This window comes from Protopterus annectens, chromosome 5.part0 (assembly GCF_019279795.1).
Source record: "Protopterus annectens isolate FY-2018-M chromosome 5.part0, PAN1.0, whole genome shotgun sequence".
In the NCBI taxonomy this organism is placed as follows: Eukaryota; Metazoa; Chordata; order Ceratodontiformes; family Protopteridae; genus Protopterus; species Protopterus annectens.
In genome coordinates, this window is record NC_056735.1 from 956782420 (window position 1) to 956795262 (window position 12843).

The window sequence follows — 12843 nt, forward strand, 5'->3', positions numbered from 1 at the left end:
ACTTGTTCTTCCTTCAAATCCAGTTTCTCTAGTTCTTCTTGTTTAGTTACAATAATGGATGAGTTTTTATCTTCTTCTGGTTTAAAAAACTCTATAATTAGTTCCATGTATCTTTGGCTAGTCACAAGATTGATTGCTTGCCATTTGGCCAATAGTTCTGGGTATGCATTGCCATATGAAGGCAAGCATTTGATCCGCATCCCTCGAGGAACTATTTTATGGTGTATACAGGCTTCCAGATTGAACCATTGCCATTGCAGTCTTTTTAGGCGAAAGGCAGCATTTTCTACATCACATAAGATATTTCTAAAACTAGAGTCATCAGAAAGCACTGTTGTCAATGATGTAGTTTCTTGATTCAAGTTTATCTCTAGCAGGGGATTCTGTGATTCTCCTGTTAGCTGAGACATCGTATAAATCATAGTTTTTTCTTTCATATTTGAATGAATGTCAGCCATGGACAGTGTAAGATTAGAACTGCAACAATTCAAGGAAAAAAACTATCTTACACATGTTGAAGGTTTACCAGTGGAAAAGTGAAGCAAACAAAGAAAAAAACCTCTGGTATTCCACCACAGCAAAAATCCACCATGATAAAATCCTGTGTCAAACAGCAAGCAAATTTAATGGAAAAAAGTAAAAACAGCATTAAAATTCCATAGTGATAAAACGATAAGCACTTTCAGCTATTTAGCCTTCTTCAGATCGCTATCTTTTAGTAGCAATGCTTAATATTTATACTAAAAACTAACCAATAAGGTTTAAAATCAATTGACTTCTAAACCAATCATGTCAATTCATTCTTAGTCTTTATTAGAATATCCAGTAATCTTTCTTTGCACTACTAAATAGCCAATAGCTGTGATTTAAAATTGGTGCCAAAAATATGCTAATATACTATGTTGGCCCATCCTTCTTCAGCTGTATGCTAATATGCACTTTTCTACCTAGAGACCATTATCCAGACCAATAGAGGAGGAGACGTCCATAATCGAACTGAACTACGTGAAATATCTTGGATAATTAACATGAGAGCAAATCGTCCCCCTGGACTAAACACTATAGTTCCATTGAAACCCGTATTAAAAACTAGAAGGAATACTATTACAACTCAGAACCACTAGACTTATAATTTATTTACATTTGTATTCATTTTTTCCTTTTAGCTGACATTATGACATAATAACTATGTATATATTTCAGTTTTGTCAGGTTCATCATATACAAAATAACAAGTTTAATAAGTACAATAATATTCAGCTATTAAGTATTTATTAATTCTGATATGGAAAGTACTTTAGATCTGAATATTGCTTTCCACTAAGGATGTGTATATGTTCTTGCTTCATAATAGTGATAGTTTTGCAATAGGTATATTTGGACATAGTTTTCTATCAAGGCAGTGAATAGGGACATTATTTCATATACTTATATACCTAGAGATTATTTAGTGAATAATGGACCCTCTGTTTATATAGTAAAAGGATATAAAATTGCAATGTGCAGTTATGCATTTCTGTGCTGATGGAAGTAGTGTTGACATAGTGACCATGCTTTTGGCTGTGTCAGTAATATTTTAATAGTTTGGTAGTTATAGATAAGAATTGTTTCATACATCTGGAAAAGTAGATAACTGTTAAAGAAGATCATATATAAAAATTCCAGAAAGGTTACCTGCTAGTTAAATTTAATTATAGTAAGTTCATATATGACAAACAAAGAAAAATAAACCAAATGCTTTTGAAAACATTTTTAAAAAGCTAGTATTACACTTTGGCCACTTGATGGCAGCAAAGTAGAAATAGGGAAGCCATGCAGTAATAAAAATAATGGAAATAAATGCTTCTGAAAAATCTTTAAAAAGCTAGTATTACACTTTGGCCACTGGATGGCAGCAAAGTGTAAACAGGGAAGCTATGTAAAACTAAATCCATTGGAATGATATATTCGGCACTTATACCCAGTAAAAAACTAGGTAGAGAAGTGCATATTAGCATACAGCTGAAGAAGCATGGGCCAACATAGTATATTAGCATATTTTTGGTGCCAATTTTAAATCACATCTATTGGCTATTTAGTGGTGCAAAGAAAGATCACTGGATATTCTAATAAAGACCAAGAATGAATTGACATGATTGGTTTAGAAGTCAATTGATTTTAAACCATATTGGTTAGTTTTTAGTATAAATATTAAACATTGCTACTAAAAGATAGCGATCTGAAGAAGACTAAATAGCTGAAAGCACTTATTGTTATATCACTATGGAATTTTAATGCGGTTTTTACTTTTTTCCATTAAATTTGCTTGCTGTTTGACACAGGATTTTATCGTGGTGGATTTTTGCTGTGGTGGAATACCAGAGGTTTTTTTTCTTTGTATGATCCTATTATCCTATGATTTATTTTTATATATATATATATATACACACACACACACACACACACACACACACACACACACACACACACACACACACACACACACACACACACACACACACACACACACACACACACACACACACACACACACACACACACACACACACACACACACACACACACACACACCATACCCTGAAGAAAAGAGAATATTCTGAGAAATGGCATTCTTAGACTTGTATAATTCTAGATTTTTGGTCATTCAGGCTTCACATTTCCAGATTTATCCTTGCCAGTCCCAGCATTTTCTGTGGTTACTGATATTAGTTTTTTTTATTTTTATGTTAATGTAGACTTCTCCCTTTAATAGTGTAAACACAGTTCTTCCGTCCCAGGTTTCTTCAGTGCCATTTCATTACCACATGTTAAATTTTGATGCTTCTTAAATTCCAGCTGTTCACCACTGTCCTTTCTTCATTATACCTCATGAATTGATATTTTACAGCTTACTGTGTTGTATATTGTTTACAATGTATGTAAACTATATCACCATCTTTATCGCTTGCTAAACTCTCTATACTGTAGTGTTATTTGTACTTTCCACCATGTGTACTACTCCGGTAACTCATTCTCTCCAGTGGAGCTATGTAAATTTACCCAATGGGCGGAGCCTAAGATTTTGATAAAATCAAATTATGTCTTCACTTTAGGGCTTACTGAAGAAGTGTAAATGACAAATTCTTCAACACAAATTATTTTATAGGTTCTATGTCTTAAACTGGATTTTATGTCTAAATAACTAAATGTATCTGTAATTTTTCTATGTGGAGCTTTTCTCCCCGGGCCTCTGCTGAAAAAGGGCCTTTTCGGCTCAGTCAGACACCCCCAGTTAACAAATGTAAAATAAATAATAAATTATAAGTGACAGTGAGCACAGTAACTGTTACGTTTGTAATATTTTATAAATATCTTACAATATCTCAGCAACCACTGAACAAACACAAATATTGTCAGCAGCATTTTGTACGTTCAGCTGACAACTTTCAAATGAGATTAAGCAGTTTTGTCTATGCTACTTGGTTTTCCAGATATTTAGAAAAACTTGACATTTATGACAAAATAAATAAACATATGAACAACGTTTAATATCACTTTACCTGCACTAGACAGAGGGTAAATATCAGTACACTTATGTTTGACATTGTGTAAGCTGCAAAATGAAATATTTTAATAATTTGTATGTTGCATGGTTTTGGAATTATTAATATAAAAATGAACAAGTAATATTTCAAACCTAGAGGCTTCTGTAGGATGTAACTGCAGAACCACTTGGAGATGTCACTTGGCTGTAATGAGTTAAAAACAAACTACCTCCTCATCTCTTATTTCTAGGCTTTCTGACATAAGCTACTAAACACAGAGTGTTGCCATTTTCTGAATCAGAATTTATACTTAGCTCTGCCTATTTTATAACTTGCAGTACTCTTCCAGCTCTTAGCTTAGCTGAGCGTTTGTCACAGTCCTATAACCTAGAGTAAACGTTGGAGACCAAGCATTCTCAGAATCGACTTCATACATTTACACGTATACATTGACAAAATGTTAAAGCTTTTAACCCAAGCGGCATGATCTTCTGTAAGAACAAATCAACATGTACCTTCTTCCCAACTTGACAGTCGAGCACAGGGTATGCCTACCTGAGATATTTTTGACATAGTTCTGTAAATATACTTGCCAGATAGCTTATTTCATACAACTGTGGCGAATAACCACAATTTTTGGTCTAAATCCACCTTATAATATAAACCATTGTGACAGTGTGACTTGTAATGTAATCTCTAGGTAGATTATATTTGTGAATGTAAATTTATTATCTCTACTGTTACTATGCATATAAAGTGTTTTTGTTTTCTCCACCTTTTTCCTCCTGGGTCATGGCTGAAAAATGTTTACTATGATTAATTAATAGCAAAAAATGTATTGTTAATTAGTATTTACCATTTTCTTTCAGCTTTCTCAAATGGCTAAAGAGATATATAGCAATTTTTTATCCAGCAAAGCTATCACGCCTGTTAATATTGACAGCCAGGCACAGTTGGCTGATGATGTCCTTAATGCACCTCATCCAGATATGTTTAAAGCACAGCAGCTTCAGGTAAGTGCAGGCAGTTCATATCTTGTTTTTTTTCCTGGTTAAACATATTATCGGCAATTCATTTGCTAAGATTTGCATTCAAAAACACTGACTTCATACTAGTAGAAGGTTGGGAGCACACCAGAAGCAAAACTTTTCTATTATCTTTAGTAATACAGTTTTCAAGAGTTCTGTTGGCTAAGGAGAAAGCATCAAATTTAAACAGATTGAAGGGACAAAAGTAAAATCCATGATCAGTAATCCACATTCGTGTGCAGGATGTTTAATTAAATTATGTTAAAATAAAAAACACAGCTAACATAACGGTTAACAAATCTGGTTAAGTGCTTTTGTTATAGAGACGTCTTCAGAACCATTGAATTACAATGTAAAATTTCTTATCAATAAAAATAGTGAATCACGTACACAGCCAAAAAAATGAACCAGTCATATACAATAAAAAATCATACAGTGACCAATCCATAACTTTAAAAATCAGCCAATAGAAACATTGCAATATAATGATGGTTGTGAGAACGTCATTTAAACCATTTTGGAGTTGAGGGAGTGATGGGGCAGAACAGATTAGGTTGGAGTCATCAGTGTACTGAACTAGGGTGCCATGCTGGGTGCCTTTGTGAAGTTGGCTGGTTAAGATGTTGAAGAGTGTAGAGGTCCTAGGTTGGATCCTTGGGGTACCCCTAGGGTGACAAGTAGGCAGGGAGAAAAGGAATTTTGCCATTTTACTGCCTTTTGGCAGTTAGCTGGATAGTCCTGAAACCATGCTAGAGTTGAGTGGCTTAGATTAAGATCAGAGAGAGAGAGCGGTTAGGAGTTTGGCATGGGAGACCACATTGAAGGCCTTGGAGAGATCTAGGAAGAGAGTAGAGACAAGGTTGCCATTGTTCCAATGCTGATTTACAGTATTGGTAAAGCTAATAAGGGCTGTGGTAGTACTGTGATCGGGTCGGAATCCATGTTGGGTGTTGGTCAGCAGATTGTTAGTAAGGAGATACTTCATTATTTGGGAATGTATACATTTTCTGAGGATTTTTGACAGGGGAGATAGAATGGCAGCTGGATGGTAATTAGATAGTTCCACTGAGTTACCACCTTTGTGAAGTGGTATTATATGTGAAATTTTCCACAGCGAGGGAACACAAACAAGAGTGCGATTGATTAGCAAGGAAACAGGATATGAGATGACTTTGGCTGCAGTCTTGAGGTATTCTACAGGTAAATTATCAGCAGCCAGAATGCGGATTTAAGTTTATTCAGGTGTTTGTATATTATTCTAGTAAGGACAGGTTGTATGGAGAAGCAGCTCTGGCCAATAGGTGAGAATGATAGGATTGGATATGAAGTAGGAGAATTATTATTAGTGAGTGCTGGAATGGATTTGGTGAATTTGGTGGCAATATTATTGGTGGTGATATCAATGTGTGGGGGTAGAGTACTGGTCTTTCCTGGCTGCAGGATTTTGTTGATGGCAGCCCATAACTTTTGTGGGTTATATTTGTGTTGAGATTGGATGTCTATGTAGTGGTTCCTTTTGTCCATCCTAATTTGTTTTTGGCTTTGTTCCTTAGTTCTAGGTATGGCTATATATTAATTTGGGTTTTATTGTGACACCATATGTCCCATGCTTTTTTCTCTTTGTTTTAGTGGTAGTCTGGTAAGCCAGGGGGCATAGTTGTATTTAGCTCTAACAGTTCTGATAGGGGTGAGATGATTTAAAATGTTAAGGAAAGTGTTGTTGAAGTAGTCCACAATGGTATCCACGGAGAGAACTGAGAGCGGTCGCCAATTACATTGATTTAGTACAGATATGAAGTCTTGGGTTTTGAAATTCTTTGTATACCAAATTTGTGGGAGGGTGGTGGATTTTATTGGGTTCACTTGGTGTCTTATTGCAAAGGTGGAAAGGTGGTCACTGAAGGTGTCTGGAAGGGAACCGGAGAGGTAGGATTGAGCTGGCCATTTAGTGAGGATCCAATCTAGGATGGACTCCTTTTTAGATGCTTTATCCTCTTGGGTTGTGTTTTTTATTAATTGAGTTAAACCATTGTAGGTTGATGTGGTTGGTGGGGTGGAATGAGTCACAGGAGGAACAGTCGGTATTTAGGTCACCCTGTATGATTGTTTCCTGAGGAGGTTTTGGGAAGCCCAGTCTAGAATGGATTCTACTGTATTAATGTTGTTGCCAGGGGATATATAGGTGCCAGTTATATTTAGTTTTTTCTTTAATTGATTGCTTGGTGAATATAGTTTCTGCATTATTGAACTTTGGCTGGGAGTTGACTAACATATCAATGGTCATGCTATATTTGAAGAGTAGTGCAATACCTCCACCTCTTTTGGATGTCCTTTCTGGATTGAGAACATTATACCTGGGTGGGGGGACGAATATATTTTCACTGATTTGTGGTTTTGGCCAGGTCTCTGTAAGAAGAACTGTGTCAGAGGAGTAAAGGGCCAGAGTTGCGTGAATTTCTGATACGTTATTCAGTATGCTTCTTATATTTCTTTTAAGTACTAGGAGGTCAGTAGGTTGCCTGGGGGGTTAGAATGTTGTTCATCTGGTTGCATGGGGGTTGTAGTTGTTTGTAGGGTCAGGATTTGGTGTTTGTCACCAGTGAGTATGATTTGGGATGCTATTTCAATGATAGTTTTTAAGTATTTTGCTAGAAATGTGCTGTATTTTGTGGAAATGCGGTTGTTTAATTGGTGTGGGGGTACTGTGAATGAAGCAAGGTTGAAATCTGAGAGGTTGTAAATTGATGGTGATAGTAGTGAAGCTGTTTTTTCTTGTGCAGGGAGTGTGTAGGTGGGGGAGGTAGTTGTAAGTCTTGAGGTTACTAATGTAATGGTAAGAGATTAAGTGTGCTATAAGAGTGAGGGTTATAACGATTGTAAAGGTTAGTGACAGCATTTTGTCCTAAGAAGGTGAGGGGTGGTGAAGAGATCCTATGTAAGTATGTTGCAGGAGTGGGTAGGGTTTTGGTACTGTTTTGTTCTTGAATGGTGTATTTGCGGTAGGGAGACTGGGTGGGGGTTTGGTCAGGAGGGAATACAGAATATGGGTAATATGAGAGTGAGGGGAAAGTGTGTGGATGTAGATGGGATTGTAGTGAAAGCGAGGCTAAGTTATAATTGGGTGATAGAAAGTAGGAGAGTGGTCATTTAGTTATGAGGTTGGACTGAGAATGAGGCTGTATGGGAGTGGCCTGTTAGGTATAAAGGTCAGGAGTCTGGAGGTCGGTGGGAATGGGGGTAGGGTAGGGGAGCTGAGTGAACCAGAAGATAGTGAGGACAAATGGAGCAGGTAGAGCCAGAGAAGTAGCTAACCAGTGACTATGGAAACAGTAAAATGCAACACCAGTATTGTGCATTTAAACTGTGACTAGAGTAATAATTTAAATAAATATAGAGAACTGCTGCTAGGTTTCTCTACTTATTCCTTTTTGTTTTAGAAACAGGTTTTACAAATTCCCTTAAATATTGTTTCTAAGGCAGACAGTAGAGTGGAAGTATCTGCTAGGTAGGTGGGGAAGGACAAGGGTAGGGGAAGAGCAGAAATGACCCAGAAATGTGTATGTGCCACTTAAGGTTAAAACTCACAGCAGAAAAGCATATTGTTTACCTCTGTTATTAGTTGAGACATACACCGTTTCCTTTATAGTTGGTTGGTCCTGTATTTTTTGTGTTTGGGTCCATTGTGAATTACACTACAGGGTCACACAGTTTGACTTTTCAGAGGGAGAAGAGTACTCAGTTATTAGGAGGTCATACATAGTTTCCTTTATAGTTGGTTGGTCATTGTATTTTTTGTGTTGGGATTTGAGCAAGGAATTACTCTGCAGGGTCACACTATTTGAGTTTTCTGAGGGAGAAAAGTGATGGTGAGCACATTTTGGGTTGGGCACAAAGGAGCCTGTGGTGCATATTGCATCCCGCATTAAGTTACTGGTTTTATTACTGTTCGTCTCCATCTCCCAAATCCTGTTTCTGGTTCATTTACAACATATTCTCTATTTTTTTAGTTAACTCTCATGCCTTCTCTCCAACATATTCCATTGAAAGAGTAGAAAAGGTTTCACATGTACAGTCTCTCTGCAGTCTTTATTATCAGAAGAACAAGAAGCAGAATCTCCTTCTGCTTCACAGCTCAATTTTTTTGGATAAACCTTTGTATTTCCTCCTTAGCATGTACTTCATAAAAAAAATGATTTTGTCCCTCCAAGAAAGAATACCTTGAAGACAGCTGGATACAGCAGTTTGAATGTCACACCTGCGTCTTGGACATTCCCTGAATTGTGGAATGCATGTACCCCTCTTCTGCCTGGTGTACAATGAGAATCATTCTCCACAAACACTCTGCTGTCTCCCACTTTTAGTATTTTGTTCTTCTGTTACACTTTTGTCAGAATCAACTCCTTCTGCTGGTAGGATAGCATCTTCACTATTAAAAGTCTAGGTTGCTTTCTTATAGCCAGGTTTGGAGCATATACATGATGTGCCCTTTCAACTAACAACTCCTCCTGTGGGATACCAGTGTAGTTGCTTATTTATGCTTTCATAAAATGAATGCAGTCTGTTCCTTCCAGCTTCTCTGTTATAGCTGAAAACCTCTAATTTTATTATTTTTTGAAACGTCTTCCTTCGCAGTCTCATATTCAACTGGTCTTTTCTTCATTTTACCCTCTGAATTTTGTAGCTTTATCACCTCATCTGAATATCCTTTTAAAGTTTTTTTTATTTTTCCAGACTTTTATTGTTTGTGTTGATGAACTCCATCAATGTTTTGTTTATTTTAACTAGGTCTATGTGCAGTTGTCTTATGTCTTCCTGCAGGTTACTGGAAGTCATGTCTGGAGATTGCATTGCTTTTTGCTGAACAGCTGTAAAACTTTCCCCAGTCAGTGTTTCTTCCTCAGTTTTTGTAGCTGATTGTTTCCAGGTGCTCTGTATTTCTTTTTTTTTCCTGGCATCCAGGCAGTACACTTACTAGCCAATTACTGAAATGCACCCATGAACACAAAAGTCTACTGGCCTTCTCTGTTGAGTTTCTGTTTTCACACTGGAAGAGCTATATTCAAGCTGTTACTCAATGTGCAGCCATCTTGGAAGTCTTGTGGTTGACTTTTCTTGGTTCATGGTGGGGGGGCCTTAGCAAGCAATTATGTGGTAGGGTATTTTGCCTATAGTTAATTGGACATGGAGTAATTCGAGAAAATAATTCTGTTTGACCAGTCTTGAGGTGTACTTGGCCTTAATAAAGATGGATGCACTTTTCCTTTGGTTCTTTCACACTCATTTTAAGGTCTGAATCTGTGGAAGGGATTGTAGCTTTGCATGGCTGGGGTATGCTCCATAGCCTTGAACCATGTCTGAGTGACTGCACAGACATCAGCATCTTCTAAAGTGAGGAGTGCTTCCAGGAAGTGCAGCTTCCCATTAAGAATTCTAGCATTAAGCAGCAAAACATTTAGTTTGTCCTGAGTGGATTTTGTTATGTGGGAAATTTTGTTGTGATATTGTCTAAAAATGCATAATGGAGGAGGCAAGCATTTTTGCTAGTATCTGAAAACCTACAGGAAACAAGTGCTGCAATTAAATCAAAAGGTGCTACCACAAAGTATTAGTTTAAGGGTGGGCACACTTATGCTGTTGTTCTCGGTGCATGTCATTATGGCGTCTACCTAGTGTCTTATACCCTTCCACCCTCCCCTTTGACCTGTCCGAGGTTTGAAATCCTCTTGTTTGTTTGGCGTCAACTGCAAATCACCTCCCTGTTCTATCTAGCCACTGCATGTGTAAGTTACCAGCTTCTGTTATTTGTTTTGTGCAGTAGTCCTATCTGTTAAACATTGTTAGCAATTTTCCACAGAAGTAATACCTGCTGCTTTACATTGCTGTTTGGGGTTTGACCACTGCATTAATACCTGCTGATAGTTTTTTTCCTGATGTCTAGAGTTTACTTGGCATGTATTGATCTCAATTCTATGGCCTTACGTGTTCTATTGAACGGCTGTGTTTAATAATTGGACTATGTTTAGTTTAAAGGTATTCTACATGCTTAGGGCAATTCACAGATAAATGTGTGTTTTCTGACCTGCACATGTATATCCTGTTTATGCTGACTATGCCCTGCTGATATTTTTTCTTCTCCTGATGTCTGCGGTTTACTCGGGTTTACTCGACATGTATTGTACTTAATACAATAGCCGTACGTGTAATACTGAACGATATTGCTTAATACTGTGCTATGATTTAGTTTAATGGCATTCTGCGTGTTTAGTGGTAATATATAGTGAAATGTTTGTTTTCTGAATTGCCCATGTATATCCCCTTTTATACGGTGCCTAGATCTAATCCACCTAAAGTATTGTCCTACCTAGAAAGTTACTGCTAGAACAGTCCACTGTTTATTGAAAACAGTCTCCCTCTGAAGTTGTCTGCAGTTAATCCCTCCTGTTATCACCATAGAGTGCTGTCTGGTCCTGCTGAAACCATAGGTTTCTGCTGTAGGTATATGACCTACCTGACCCTAACTCTCTCTGTCCTTCGCTCCTTGCTGAATGGAATCCCATACAATCTATAGAGAACCACTTAAAGGCTATGCTGTTATTTTATTTGTACCAAACAATTAAAACCAAACAGTAAAGAAAAACAGTATTCCCTGCCTGACATTGTTCTTTTTACTTGCCTCTTAAACAGGCGCACTGTACGACTGTATTTTACCATCAACTAGCGACTATTGTGATCAGCCCTAATTAACAGCACCACCTGGTGGCCATACATATAATTCTGGGATCTGGTGTACGGCTCTTCCATAACAGTAAATAAAATGCAGAATCCCATTACCCTGTAACCACTGTTAGCTCTGCATTATACATGTGTCTTCCATTAATAATTAGTTTACCTGATATATTCTACTCTAAAATGGCCTACTATTGCATTGGTAAGCTACTACAGCACCCTACCCTAAGTTCTGTCCTCACCCTATTCTCTTATTATAGTAATAACTACTAACCAAGTTAATATTGTTCGACTTACCCCTGTCTATCTTTTTAGTCCACAACGCATCCACTGCGTCGGGAATTTAATCACCCACCCACTGAATACTGCAAACTAAATTCCACTGAATGGACCACCTGATACCAGCTATTTTTATGACTACAGGTTATTATCTAACACTATAACAACTTGTTAGCAGGACTGGTAGGAGACCAGGTACCATCAGCAGTTGGGCCCCATCCTAGTAGTCCCCTATGACCTCCTACGTCGTGCTAAGAAATCTAGTCCTGGACATTGCTAGGCTACTACATTATAGTGCTCTAGCAAGCTCCCCATTTTCCCATTTCTAAGTTATGTTTCACACCTACATACATCCATATAACTGTATAATTGGCTTATTTCTTTAACTTATTTATACACCCATAAAACTCTTTAATTGGCTTATATCTTTACATTTGTTTAACAAGCTAACACAATACAATTGAGTATTTCCCTTACCTAGCTTACTGATTGCTTTTTTGGATTCCTCCTTACCTGTTGTTCAGAAAAAAACATATACCAACTGGACAACCACAACTGAAGACACGGCTTTAATAAAAATGATGATAAAAATAGCAGCAAACAAATGCCATGTAAAAATCAGATAAAAAAGGACAAGCGCTTTCGCATACAGCTTCTTCAGATCCTATAAGAAACTAAAAAAAAATGAACATTTTTAAACTAACACTTGACCTATCAAAAATAAGAGAAAATTGTGCCAGAAAACAATGACATCATTTCCTCATACAATCAGTGCAACTTCCTATGTGCCTTAAGCCTTCGCCCACTCAAAATGGGTTTGATATTAACCTGACTATTCAAACCTGGATGCTTATAAGCTTGCATCCTAAGAATCCATTTTCGCTCCATCTACTCCAAATAGTTGTTACAGTCACCACCTCTCACATTTTTAAAAACATGTTGTCACCACCTCTCACATTTTTAAAAACATGTTGTAACACCCTAAACGAAAAATGATGTCCAGGGCATTCAGATTGATGTTTGGCAAGGGTATTGTTTATATCACCCTTCCTCATATCTGACAAATGTTTGTATACCCTGTCCCTCAATCGTTGGATGGTTTTACCCACATAGAAGCAGGGGCATACATCACATGTTGCTAAGTACACTATAAAGTGGATAGTGCAGTCGGCATAGAATCTGGGAATAAATTCAAACGCTAAAGTGGGGTGTTTATATATTTGTTGTTTAGTCAAAACCCTACACACACTACAAGACATACAAGGATAAGTCCCAGTGCATTGACT

The 12843-nt window shown here is 37.2% G+C and overlaps 1 protein-coding gene across 1 annotated transcript in view; it reads left to right on the forward strand.

Moving 5' to 3' along the window:
* Nucleotides 1–12843, forward strand: part of LOC122802295 — a 1020490-nt gene that overhangs the window by 360104 nt on the left and 647543 nt on the right. Inside the window, exon 5 of the mRNA XM_044071943.1 lies at nt 4394–4537. Coding sequence (XP_043927878.1) covers nt 4394–4537 — 144 coding nt within the window. The remainder of the gene's footprint in view (nt 1–4393; nt 4538–12843) is intronic.